Here is an 11,736-nt window from a genome sequence, read left to right as displayed (position 1 = left end):
GACCAATGACTTTCAGCGCCTAGATAGCACTTTTATGCAGTTGAATACTATGTATCATATTCACATCAACAAGATTGTCTCGTGGCACCAATCCTGAAAATTTGCCTCTGATTTGGGCCGCAACGTTTTGATTTGCAGATTACCTGTTACTAAGGAATGAGGCTCAAGTTTCCGTTATCTCTATGTGCCAGTGGACAGTTTTCCTTTTCGCTAGAAATCTTTTGAATCTAACCTACATCACTAACTTCACCTATCGATATCATCCTTGCGGTTACAAGAAAAGTAGAGATCTCCTCCCCGATCGCTGTTCGACTGGTCGTGCGGCTATTAAGAGCTCAGAATGCCGACTGTATCTCAAGAATATTTACCATTCGTGGTGCTCGCCTTCGTCTTATTGTCCATTCGTCTGGATCGGATTTCAATTAGAAACTTCATTTCGGTGACTATCGGCGCCGTGACCGTATGGATTATCTCGCCCCCTCACTCTCCATGGGGAAAAACTATCTCTTTTATTATTCTAGGCCTAGCTATTGCTATGTCCCCTCTTCGATCATTTCTCGTCCGGACTGTCAAGAATATGCTACTGAATACCCCTCAATATGTACCTGAGGGCCCGCTACTCACTATCCTAAAAGATCCATCTGATGCCGAAGTTGAGTAAGACTCCCCGGTCTGCTTTCAAGTCAGCCCTCGACTTATTAGCTACTAACCTATTTATTAGTATCGTTGCGGTTCATGGGCTAGGATCATCAGTTGAGACGACATGGACACACAAAATCTCGGGAAGTCTCTGGTTACGAGACTTCCTTCACTTAGATTTCCCCAAAGCTCGAGTTATGACTTTCCGCCACAACTCTAGCTGGGAGTCTCGAGCATTAGTAAAAGACTTAGTTGACCATGGAAGGCAGTTTCTCGGAGCCCTCGAAGGCCTAAGGGCAATAGATGAGGCAAGAGTACCACAGTATCGGCTTTAGGTGGTTATACCAGCTGAAAATGCTAACGTGTCATTGTATGTAATAGTCAAGAGACCGGCCCTTGATCTTAGTCGGCCACAGCTTTGGCGGGTTGTTAATTGAACAAGTCAGTATTTCCTATTTTCACTGTGCCTACCTTTATCCTAATCCTTCTACAACCCTTAAACATGGCTGACTGGTATCTTATGATAGGCCCTTGTCCTGGCGAAAGGAGCAGCTGCCAATGCTAACACCCGAGCATGTCACGAGAGCTTGACGAATAGCCTCGCCGGCGTTATTTTCCTGGGTACACCCCACGCAGGTTCTGGTTATTCCTTTTGGGGGAAGCTCTACTGCCTCTTCCATTATTGGGAAGGCGCAAATCCCCTATTACTCGGATATATGGATCCAGGGTCTCAGGAGACAACGAAACTGGAAGATGATTTCCTGAAGTATTTCCGGGACCTCTCATTTGACTTTCACGAACTTAGGTCTAATGTTATCTTTGGAATTCAATTCGAGATGGTAAGATTAAAAAGATCGACCTTAGATATCTAGAAGGTAGTTATGTGACTAAACAGTACCGTTCTTCAGATTGTCAAACGAGAAGCAGCTACCCGCCGCGGGCAAGAGGCGAGAGGGCTAGACACGGACCATTTCGGTCTTAATAAGTACTATGACCGGGGAGATGCGAGCTATATTGCGGTTAAGGACAAAATGGTTGAGATGTTACAGTCTTGGACTGGTAGGTTAATCCCTTCCCTATATAATCGCTCAGCCGGTAACGTTAACAACCCAATTTAGAGGATATGGAAAGGAAAAGAAATGACCTTGGTTTGAACCCCTCTCTTCGTACCTTTCTATAATGCTTCCGTAGGAGAATGTAACAAACTGAGATGACTACCTAGGTAGACACGAGCGAGTTAGATTTGCTCAAAAACCTTGAACCGTACAATTTCACCACCACCACAGAAAGCCAACGGAGGAAGCTCACTCCTGGCACCTGCGAGTGGATCGCCGGCGAGGAAGAATTTCAGAATTGGAGTCCAGAGACCAACATTCTCTGGATATTAGGCAATCCCGGGTCAGGCAAGACTTATATTGCCCAGGTAAGTAGCATATAATGAATTATCATTAGTAGCACATCATAGTGCATAGTTCTGTTAGGAATATCTAACGCCAATGTAGTGGGTATGCGAGCATATTCGGAAGGGCCACGGAAAAAATCTAATGTACTTCTTCTTTGACGCTAAATCTGAAGAAGCCAAAGACCTTCGCTCTCTCAACAAGTTTTACCAGACAATCCTTCACCAGCTACTCGAAGGAGTTCGAATGACTCAACCAAAGTTAAAGACCCAATGCTTTAAATCGGTACACAATATAATTCTTAGCGGGGGCTACAATGAGGAATCCTACGTTAAAGCACTGCGGGAAGTTTTATCCCTAGCCTATCCGAGCTTCCTCATCGTAGATGCTCTCGATGAGTGCAGAGACACAGAGTTAGAAGTGCTGAAGAAATGGCTAGAAACCCTCAGAAAACTTCCCAAGATTCAAATCGTCATTACAAGCCGTTCCTTGCAGAAGACTAAGAAACTCTGCGATAACCCCATAGACAACCACCTCCATCTAAGCAGTGCGGTAAAAAGATTAGACGCGGATATTAAATTGTACATTACAAGCCGGATCGAGAATCCAGACTCAGAGTTTCCCGCGGAAATGTCGAGAGTGGTGGAAAAGCTGAAAGCTCGCTCAAGTGTACGATTCTCTACTTCTTTATCTACCTCCTACCGTCTTCCACAATCATTATATTTGCTTATGTCTGCTTATAGGGCATGATCCTTTATGCGAAGCTTATGCTTGATATCCTCGAGAACAAAGTCGGCACTGAAGATGACTTCCTAGTGGAGATGGAGAAATTACCAAAAACACTAACTGCTCTATACGCCGACCGTTTAAACAATGCCCGAGATAAAAAATTTGCTGGCAGGATGTTGCAATGGTTGGTAACATGCCGACGACCGCTTACTTTTGATGGCCTTCGGGGAGTTGATATAATCGACAGAACTGTGTGGCCTAAAGAATGCTTCGATTTAGATGCAGAGAACCCCCCGAAGGAACTAGGGAAGGATCGCTACGGGAGAGATCTATTCCAAATATATCTTCTCCGAGACTTGTTACCACTAGTGGAAGTCTTCGAGGACAAGACCGTACGCCTGGTTCACACAACAGTATCGCAGTTCTTGATGGGCGAGGAAGTGGAAGATAACGGCGTACAGTGTCCTAATGCCTTCAGGGTTGACTTAGACGCCAGCCACGAACACATAGCCATTACCTGTGTGACATATCTGCGGTGGAACTTTGATAGGGATGGCGTGCCCAAGTCCGATTCGTTGGCTTTCTTAGACAATAAAGATCTCCACGAGTATGCGGTGCTGGAATGGCCGGGTCACTGTGAGAAATCCGAGACTAAGATTATGGCCAATGAAAGAGAGATGAAGACACTAATGGTCTTCTTTCGGGGAGTAAATGTTTTCTCCGCCTGGTTAACAGCACGCGCTGAGATGGACAGCATATTCCGGGCCCACTTTGGGCTCTATGGTAGCAAAAGCGTCCTGCCGCAGCCTCTACATATTGCCGTATTTTTCAACATGTGGAAGTTTGGCCGTCTATTCCTAGAATATACCAACATCAATAGTCGTGACGCCACGGGTAGCACTGCTCTACATATTGCGGCAGGACGAGGCTATCCGTTGATTGTAAAGGAGCTACTAGAATTAGAGGCCCGGATGGACTTGGCAGATGCGACTGGCGCCTATCCTCTACACAGGGCGGTACGACGAGGAAATTATGAGACTCTAGGTCAATTGCTAGCGGCTGACATGGGTCGGCAAGTCATTAATTTCCCAGACAAGTACAAATTCATGCCGATGCACATCGCTTGCCAACTTGGATTAAAGCGATGTGTTGAAATTTTGCTTCAGCACAATGCCAGCTTGTCGAACGATAGCAGAGCAATCGAAACGCCTATTGGCCTCGCCATTGAGAATGGCCATATCGACATAGTCTCCCTGCTTCTAGAGCATGAACCTTCTCTAGTCGAGCATTGTCGCAGACCTTTGATCCAATCTGCTCGCCGTGGCTCGACCGATATGGTCAAGTTCTTGTGTAAGGCTAACGTCGACATATCGTACGAGGACCTGCTTGGGCAAAGGGCGCTACATAAGGCCTGTATATTTGGCAAAACAGACCTTGTTGAGTATCTCCTCAGTGTAGATAAAGAATCGGTAAATGCTAAGGATAAGTCCCAACGAACGCCACTCTACTTCGCAGCTGAGCGGGGCCATATAGATGTTGTAAACTGTCTATTACAACATAACGCAGATCAGAACAGCGTCGACAGGCGTGGCGAGACGGCTCTCTTCAAACCTGCTGGGAATGGACATATAAAAGTAGTGGACTGCTTGCTGAAAGCCGGTACTGATGCCGGAAAATTAGACATGTGGCAGAGGACGCCGCTAAGATTTGCTGCGATGAAGGGTCACGTAGGGATCGTACGCATGCTACTTGAGAGAACTGAGATAAAGCAGGATATCCCCGACTGGGTGGGTCGTACAGTCCTGCATAATGCGGCCGCATGGCTGCGCAAAGGTCAGGAGCAGGTTATCGATCTCCTCTTTGAGTACCACGCGCAGCCAGACACGCGAGATGTGGATGGATGGACAGCACTCCACGCATCTATAGGACGGCAGAGAGACCAACCGCCACCTACGGACGCTCTTCTTGACCGTTTGATCCAGAACGGGGTTCCCATAGACGCGCAAGACAATTGTGGGAGGACAGCGCTGTTTCTTGCTGCGGCCACGGGAAACTTGTCAGCTGCAAAGTTCCTCCTCGGCAAGGGCGCTGCACCTGGGAATCTGTCTCTTTATATGGCCGTTTACCTAAGTAGATTGGACTTGGTCGAATTGTTCCTTGACCAGGGTTTGAAGTTGGACTTATCTGAACGCGATGAGCGGGGAAATACTGCCCTCCATATTGCCGCTTCTAAGGGAAACAAAAGCATTGTTGCCGCTCTGCTTGGTGCTGGGGCTTCGACTAAATGCCTTAATATGGACCAGCAAACCCCCGCCGGAGCAGTAGACAAGACCAAGCACCCAGATATAGCGAAGCTTTTCCAAGAAGCGGACTCGACTTCAGAAGGAGACCTCGAGGCTCGCATGACAAGTCTTGATAACTCCTCAGTGAATTCTCAAGATGAGCTAGGCAGAACGCTACTACATACTGCCGTCTTAGCTAGGCGTTTAGATGTGGTCCAGCAGCTCTTGAAGGCTCAGGCTAACATGGAAATTACGGATCAAATAGGCCGGACACCTCTCCACTATGCAGTCCAGCAGGTCGATCCAGTTATCACAGAGGCGCTCATTGCAGCAAAGGCTAATGTCAACGCGGAAGATTCACAGAGAAAGACACCTCTTTACATTGCTGCCGAAGTAGGTAACATAGCGGAAACTCAGATGCTCCTTACCGCTCAGGCTGAGTTTGTAGCAAGTAACGATGATCGCACCCCTCTGCACGCTGCAGCTCTCGGTGGCTATTATCAGACTGCCCACGCGCTTCTCGAGGCCGAGAGAGGAAGAATATTGATTTCAAAGCAAGATACCTTCAATCAGACAGCGATCCACCTAGCGGCTAAGCTAGGACATGTTGACGTCGTAGACAAGCTCTTGAATTACACCCAAGATATGGCCGTGATCGATCGACGGGACGATGAGGAACGGACAGCGCTATTTTTAGCATCGGAGAAGGGCCATTTCGAAGTTGTGCTGCGGCTCATACAGGCAGGTTCTATAATATATCGCATCGACAAACACCGTAATATGGCCATCCATCTAGCCGCGCAGAATGGACATAAGAAGATTGTTGAGTTGCTTCTAGACAGGCTCCCCGCCCAGATAGAAGTTGCCATGGATAAGTGGAGGCAGTGTGTTCCAAGTTGGCCAACTGAGGATCCTTACTGTGAGCAGAGTCTTCTCGTGGCGTTAGCTAAAGCCGGAGCATTAGTAAAGGATGCCGAAGAATCTCCCTGGAGACCCGATCCTTCTAAATGGGCCACATCGGAAGAGCTGCAAACACTACAGGTAGCTGTTGTCTCAGGCCTGCGGACGTTTGAGGATGAGAAGCATAGTATTTCCAGCACAACGCTGATGCGTGCTGTAATGGGTGAACACGCAGACGTGGTGAAACTGTTGCTCGAAAAAGTCCCCGAAATGCCATTGCAAGCGCAGCATTACTCTTATTCCAATGTGCTTTCACTCGCTGCAAGACGGGGATTCTTGGAAATAACACGTCTCCTCATAGCGGCAAAGTCCGAGGTCAATGCTATCACGGATAGTCAAGAGACTTGCCTTCACGAGGCAGCAGAGAATGGGCATGGCACAGTGGTGGAGCTACTTCTACAAAACGACGCGAACCCGGACCTTGCGAGGCTGCGCGACGGGTCCTCGCCGCTACATCTTGCTGCTAAGGGAGGACATGAAGCAGCCGTTCGGGCGCTCATCCGCGTCGCTTTTATCAACACAGTCGATGACTTAGGCCGCACGCCGCTGCATGTGGCTTGTCTTCATAACCACAACGCTGTAGTGGACATGCTCGTTGATGCTGATGCCGATCTCGCAGCATATGATATTGAGCGCAGAACGCCACTTGAGCTAGCTAAAAACTTAAGCGATACTGTTCGGGCGCATATGGAAGAGCAGGCCACGAAGCAAAGACAGCGACGGGCTGCTGGACACTAATGTGGCATAGCACATGAAAGAAATATATAGGTAGTTACTAGCCATCGAGCACGAGGTTTATGAAAATGGCTACCAATGATCATCGGTGTTAGAAACTCATCTTATTGTTTTTCATCAATGTATTCCACCATGTAGAGTTAGCCTATCCCGCCCAGTCTTTGCCGTTATGTTAATTGCTCCAGACAGCTGTTACTTTGCAATCTAAGCAATACGCGGTGGCGGCAGCTTCTTGAGAGCAGGTTATCTATCGTCTGTCTTAATGATTGCAGGTTGGCACTAAGATTTGGCCAACTGTCTTCGGGAGGTTCAATGACGTCCGATTCTTTAAGATACATTCTAGTAAGGACCTAAGTAGTAATAGTCCCGAACTGTAGCGACGGTCGCGTCGCGTGGGTAGCTAATCTCATCAAGACTTGGCATGGTTAAGGTCGTGATTGAGTTGCTTGTAACTAGTTAGAATAACAAGTCGGGATTTAATGATTGTGTTAGTAATTAACAACTCTATTTAATGTTTGAGAAATGGCTATTGTACAGAGTGGAGTCAAGTGATTTGATTACCTAAATACATGTAGGTACATTAGGTACATACCTACCTTACCTAGGAGGTACCTAAGGTAAGGACTGGTGCCTGAATGATCGTCAGAGCTTGCGTACCTAGGTACCTATGTATGCGCAAGGATGAGGCACGTGGCGTCGCGAGTATGCGCGTCAAGACTAAGGTAAATTAGGGAAGATACGTACCTAGGTACCTACCGAAAGGAAGGAAGGAAGGTAGGGCGATCAGGACCGACGTAATGGGTGCAATCACGATCCTCAAGGTACCTAGGTCCAAGTAAACTTACCTTCATCCAAGTTATTCTGATTTTTAGTAGTAACCTATGTAGTACTTTTTATTTCAAGTATCACTTAAAACCGAAAAGAAAAAAAATGTTATCTACGGAATTAAACTTTCAACCCAATCAGTATCAACTCTCGAATTCTTGGGCTGCAGCCTAATTTTCTGCCTTTCCCATTTGCCCGTGCCACTCTGACTGCATACCTACCTCTTTATTACTTGGGCAAGCTTGGGCAAGCTGAGATATCGGTAGACAAAAGCACAAAGGCCATTATGCCGCCGTTGTCTTTACATGCCGAAAGTAGGTCGAATCGTCAAAGTGTGCGGCCGGAACGCCAACTGTCGACTTCTGTAGCCCGAGCTACAGATAACGCTGGGCCTGACCTGTTCGATCAAGAAAACCACCAGCCGACACTTAACAAACAGACAGCTGTAGATCAGCCTAGACAGGCCGGCGAGGCTCGCATATCTGAAACAACGCAGCTAGAGCAACGAGCGAATCGAGACGTAGAGAGTGTCGAAGAAACCATTCGCCAAGAACGATTGAGGCGTCAGCCACAAGAGCAGCCGCGACAAACACAAAGCCAAGGCAGAGAAAAGCGAAAGAAGATGAATCAAGCAAGATCTTTCGGTGACTCTCTACCTGTCGCTGCAAACGCGTTCAGAACCGCACGCGAAATGTATCAAGAATCCGAGTCATCGGCGAGCGCCCTCGACCAAGGTCAATCGTACTACCCATGCGAACTTGAAGGTGGGCCTCTAAACCTTGCTGCTATCGTTCGAGGGTTAGGTTCCTATAGCGATGATGATTATGATGACGATAGCGACGATGGTGTCAGACATGGCAGAAATACCTACCCGCAACCAGCGAAATCAGGGGAATTGCAGGAGAAAGAAATACAGAATTTCTTGACAATGCCAGAAATCGACATTTCTCCGGAACAGCGAAAGAGCACGCCGGCTTCGATGTCCTGTACCCTAATGGAACATCAGAAGGTTTGTCTGACTTGGTTGATACAGCAGGAAGAAGATATCCACAAGAAGGGGGGTATTCTAGCAGGTAATTTCTAATAGCACACCCAGAACGGTTGGATGATGAGGAGAACTAATCATCTCTTTACAAGATACCATGGGCCTTGGTAAGACTGTTCAAGCACTGGCCTTGATTTTAGCACGCCCTTCAAAAGACCGCATTCACAAAACAACATTGATTATCGCTCCGCTCTCCCTCCTCAAACAATGGGAGAGGGAAATTCAGACCAAGGTCAAACCAGCCCATAAGCTGAAAACTGTCATATTGCATGGTCAGATGAAGCGCGGAATGACTGTTCCTAGACTCCTCACCTACGACGTCGTCCTAACCACCTACGGAACCATCATCTCCGAGTATAAAAGCCTGTCAAGTATGAAGAAGAAACCGCTAATACTAGCTAATAATGTCATCTTCCATCGAATCATTCTCGATGAAGCCCACTCCATTAAAAACAGACAGGCTAAAGCTTCAGTAGCTGTGTCCAGGATTAAGTCAACTTACAGACTTTGTATGACGGGGACACCGTTCATGAACAAAGCTGAGGAAATATTTCCACTTATCCGTTTTCTTCGTATTAAGCCTTATAGTGAATGGGATGCATTCAACAAGGAAATCAATAGGCCGCTGAAGAGTTGGAATGATAACCTCCACGATAGCGCCTTGAGGAAGCTACAGGCTCTATTCAGGAGTATAACCCTGCGGCGGACTAAGACGAGCATGCTTGACGGCAAACCCATCCTCCAGCTACCGGCACTCGTGAAAGAAGAGGCTACAACTAAGTTCAATAAGGACCAGCAGGACTTTTACGACGCTCTCGAACAGAAACAGCGACTCAAAGTGAACGAGTTCATCAAGGCCGGGACGATAATGAGGCAGTATAGTTACATTCTTGTATTACTACTGCGCCTACGTCAAGCCTGCTGTCACCCACATTTGATAAAGGATTTCGGTATTCCGGAGGGCATACAACTTTCGTCGGAGGAAATGCGTCGACTCGCCCTGAGGCTCAAACCTAACGTCGTGAGGAGGCTCAAAGCACAGACTGAATTTGAATGCCCGCTCTGCAACGAAGCGACTGAAAACCCCCTCATAATATACTCCTGTGGTCATTCGATCTGCAGTACTTGTTTTTCTGCCATGATGGAGATCCGAGATCCGAATTCCGAACAGCAGAATATTTGCCCGCATGAAAATTGCGATTCGGAAATCAACCCCGAGCGGATCATCTGCCACTTTTCTTTCGTAGAAGCACATACGCCTGAGAAGCTTGGATTGGACGACAGTGATGACTCGGATGATGATTCGGACGGGTTCGAAAGTGTAGAGGACTCGGATGATGACGTAGATGCACGCGGAAACTTGAAGGGCTTCATCGTATCGGGAGACGAGGACGAAGAGGAAGACGAAGAAGACGAAGAAGTTGAAGAGGAAGAAGAACAGAAAGAAAAAGAAGATAGTTCGGATGTAGGAGATGATTCTACTTCTCAAAAGGCAAAGCCTATACAGCCCGAGGTCTCTACTGATGCGATATGGAAGGACGTTTCTGCCAACAAGGAGTTCCTAAATGAAAACCCCGCAGAAGACTCCGATGATGATTCTCTAATGTCCCTGGAGAAAATCTGGAAACAAGTTGAAGCAATGAAGTACACCGGTAAAGATAAATCTGAACAGTCCAAGAAACGCAAAGCCCCGTCCGACTCGGTATCAGACGTTGGTGCGGATGTAAAGAAAGCATCTCAGACCGGGGGTAAGCGAAAACGTCCTAATCATGAGAATGTTGCCAGGTCAAAGAAGAGGAAGACGAACACGAACAGCGCGGTCAGCAGGAAGCGGCATCGAAATGGGAAGACTAAGTTCACCTCTATGGCAGCTCTGAAGAAAGCCAGCTCAAGCAATGCCGCCGCGAAGGCGAAATATCTAAAACGTCTCAGGAAGGATTGGGTCCCAAGTGCCAAAATTACCAAGACGATGGAGATATTGTCCGCAATTAGAGAGAAGGATCCTAAGGAAAAGACGCTCATCTTTAGTTTGTGGACATCCTTCCTTGACTTGCTTGAGATTCCCATGCACGACCAAGGCTTCAATTATACGCGCTATGACGGAACAATGCATCATGACGACCGAGATGCCGCCGCGAAGAAGTTTATGAACGACCCTGAGGTGCAGATCATGCTGGTCAGCTTGTCGGCTGGCAATGCAGGGCTGAACCTCACGGCAGCAACCCAGGTCATCATACTCGAACCCTTCTGGAATCCATTTGTTGAGGAGCAGGCCGTTGACCGTGCTCATCGTATCGGCCAAAAAAAGGAGGTCACTGTCCACCGTGTCTTGATCGATGGGACGGTCGAAGATCGCATCCGCGAGCTACAGGAGAAGAAACGTAGGCTAGTCAATGCGGCCCTTAGCGAGGAGGGCGCCCGAGGTGTTGGCCGGTTGAGCCTTTCGGAATTGAGGGGCCTATTCGGTCTTCGCTAATCTCATCCTATATACTCTAGCATGAGTGAACTCTGTTGGTGTCAGAGGCTGTCATAGTTGTCCCCTTAGCTTCATTTCGGTTACGGAAGGGGTCAAGTACGAGTAGATGGGCAGAGGCTATCTGTTCAGTCGATTATCTACTTACATTCAACACTTACTTCTCTCGGGTCACTTTATTGAATATGGCTCAAGCAGATGCATGTTTGGGATCATATGATTCATACTCGATGCTATTCTAGTCGTGCAATTTCCAATATGGACTACTGGAAGCTGAGAGGACTAGTTTGTACGCTCTTGCAATTTTGTTCAACACTGTCAAAATTGCTTGTATGATATTGATAACTCGAGGAGCCGCATGTTTTCCATGTCTATTTAGATTAAAAGATCGACGGTTGGGACAACCTAGATATTGAGGTCACCTATTAGCATGGACGGCTGGGACAGCGGCTTGATGCCGAGTCCCGATCGCCAAGGCGTCACGGGAAAACGGGTTGTAGGAGGTTAGGGCTAGATAGGTATGAAAGGTATATGTGTTCACGTTCACGCTGTCCGAATGGGGTCTCGCGGGCGTTGGGTACCCTTGTCGGTCGTACATAGCAATATGGATAAATGAGTCCGCCTTTCTAGATTACCGGCCTACCACGT

At 47.5% G+C, this 11,736-nt stretch overlaps 2 protein-coding genes across 2 annotated transcripts; both read left to right on the top strand.

Moving 5' to 3' along the window:
• Positions 1-234: 234 nt before the first annotated feature.
• On the top strand, positions 235-2,081 carry F4813DRAFT_261661 (uncharacterized protein). The gene is made up of 7 exons (XM_049240253.1): positions 235-657; positions 722-947; positions 1,021-1,080; positions 1,167-1,478; positions 1,548-1,698; positions 1,758-1,787; positions 1,862-2,081. The coding sequence occupies exons 1-7, from the start codon at positions 341-343 to the stop codon at positions 1,897-1,899; spliced, it is 1,134 nt and encodes a 377-aa protein (XP_049102673.1). The 5' UTR covers positions 235-340; the 3' UTR covers positions 1,900-2,081.
• Positions 2,082-7,856: 5,775 nt separating this feature from the next.
• Positions 7,857-11,091, top strand: F4813DRAFT_386121 (SNF2 family N-terminal domain-containing protein; the record flags this gene model as incomplete). The annotated part of the gene is made up of 2 exons (XM_049246372.1): positions 7,857-8,643; positions 8,708-11,091. The coding sequence occupies 2 exons, from the start codon at positions 7,857-7,859 to the stop codon at positions 11,089-11,091; spliced, it is 3,171 nt and encodes a 1,056-aa protein (XP_049102672.1).
• Between the last annotated feature and the right edge of the window lie 645 nt (positions 11,092-11,736).

Source organism: Daldinia decipiens, assembly GCF_022478715.1.
Source record: "Daldinia decipiens strain CBS 113046 unplaced genomic scaffold F4813scaffold_5, whole genome shotgun sequence".
NCBI lineage: Eukaryota > Fungi > Ascomycota > Sordariomycetes > Xylariales > Hypoxylaceae > Daldinia > Daldinia decipiens.
The sequence above is the reverse complement of the archived record's forward strand: the minus strand, read 5'-3'. Positions and strand labels throughout refer to the sequence as shown.

What these genes read in the sequence shown, in the direction of transcription:
- F4813DRAFT_261661 (XM_049240253.1), top strand. Translation starts at nt 341, where the DNA reads ATGCCGACTGTATCTCAAGAATATTTACCATTCGTGGTGCTCGCCTTC. An exon ending in CCATCTGATGCCGAAGTTGA is followed by an intron (nt 658 to 721) that starts GTAAGACTCCCC and finishes CCTATTTATTAG; the next exon opens with TATCGTTGCGGTTCATGGGC. An exon ending in GCGGGTTGTTAATTGAACAA is followed by an intron (nt 1,081 to 1,166) that starts GTCAGTATTTCC and finishes ATCTTATGATAG; the next exon opens with GCCCTTGTCCTGGCGAAAGG.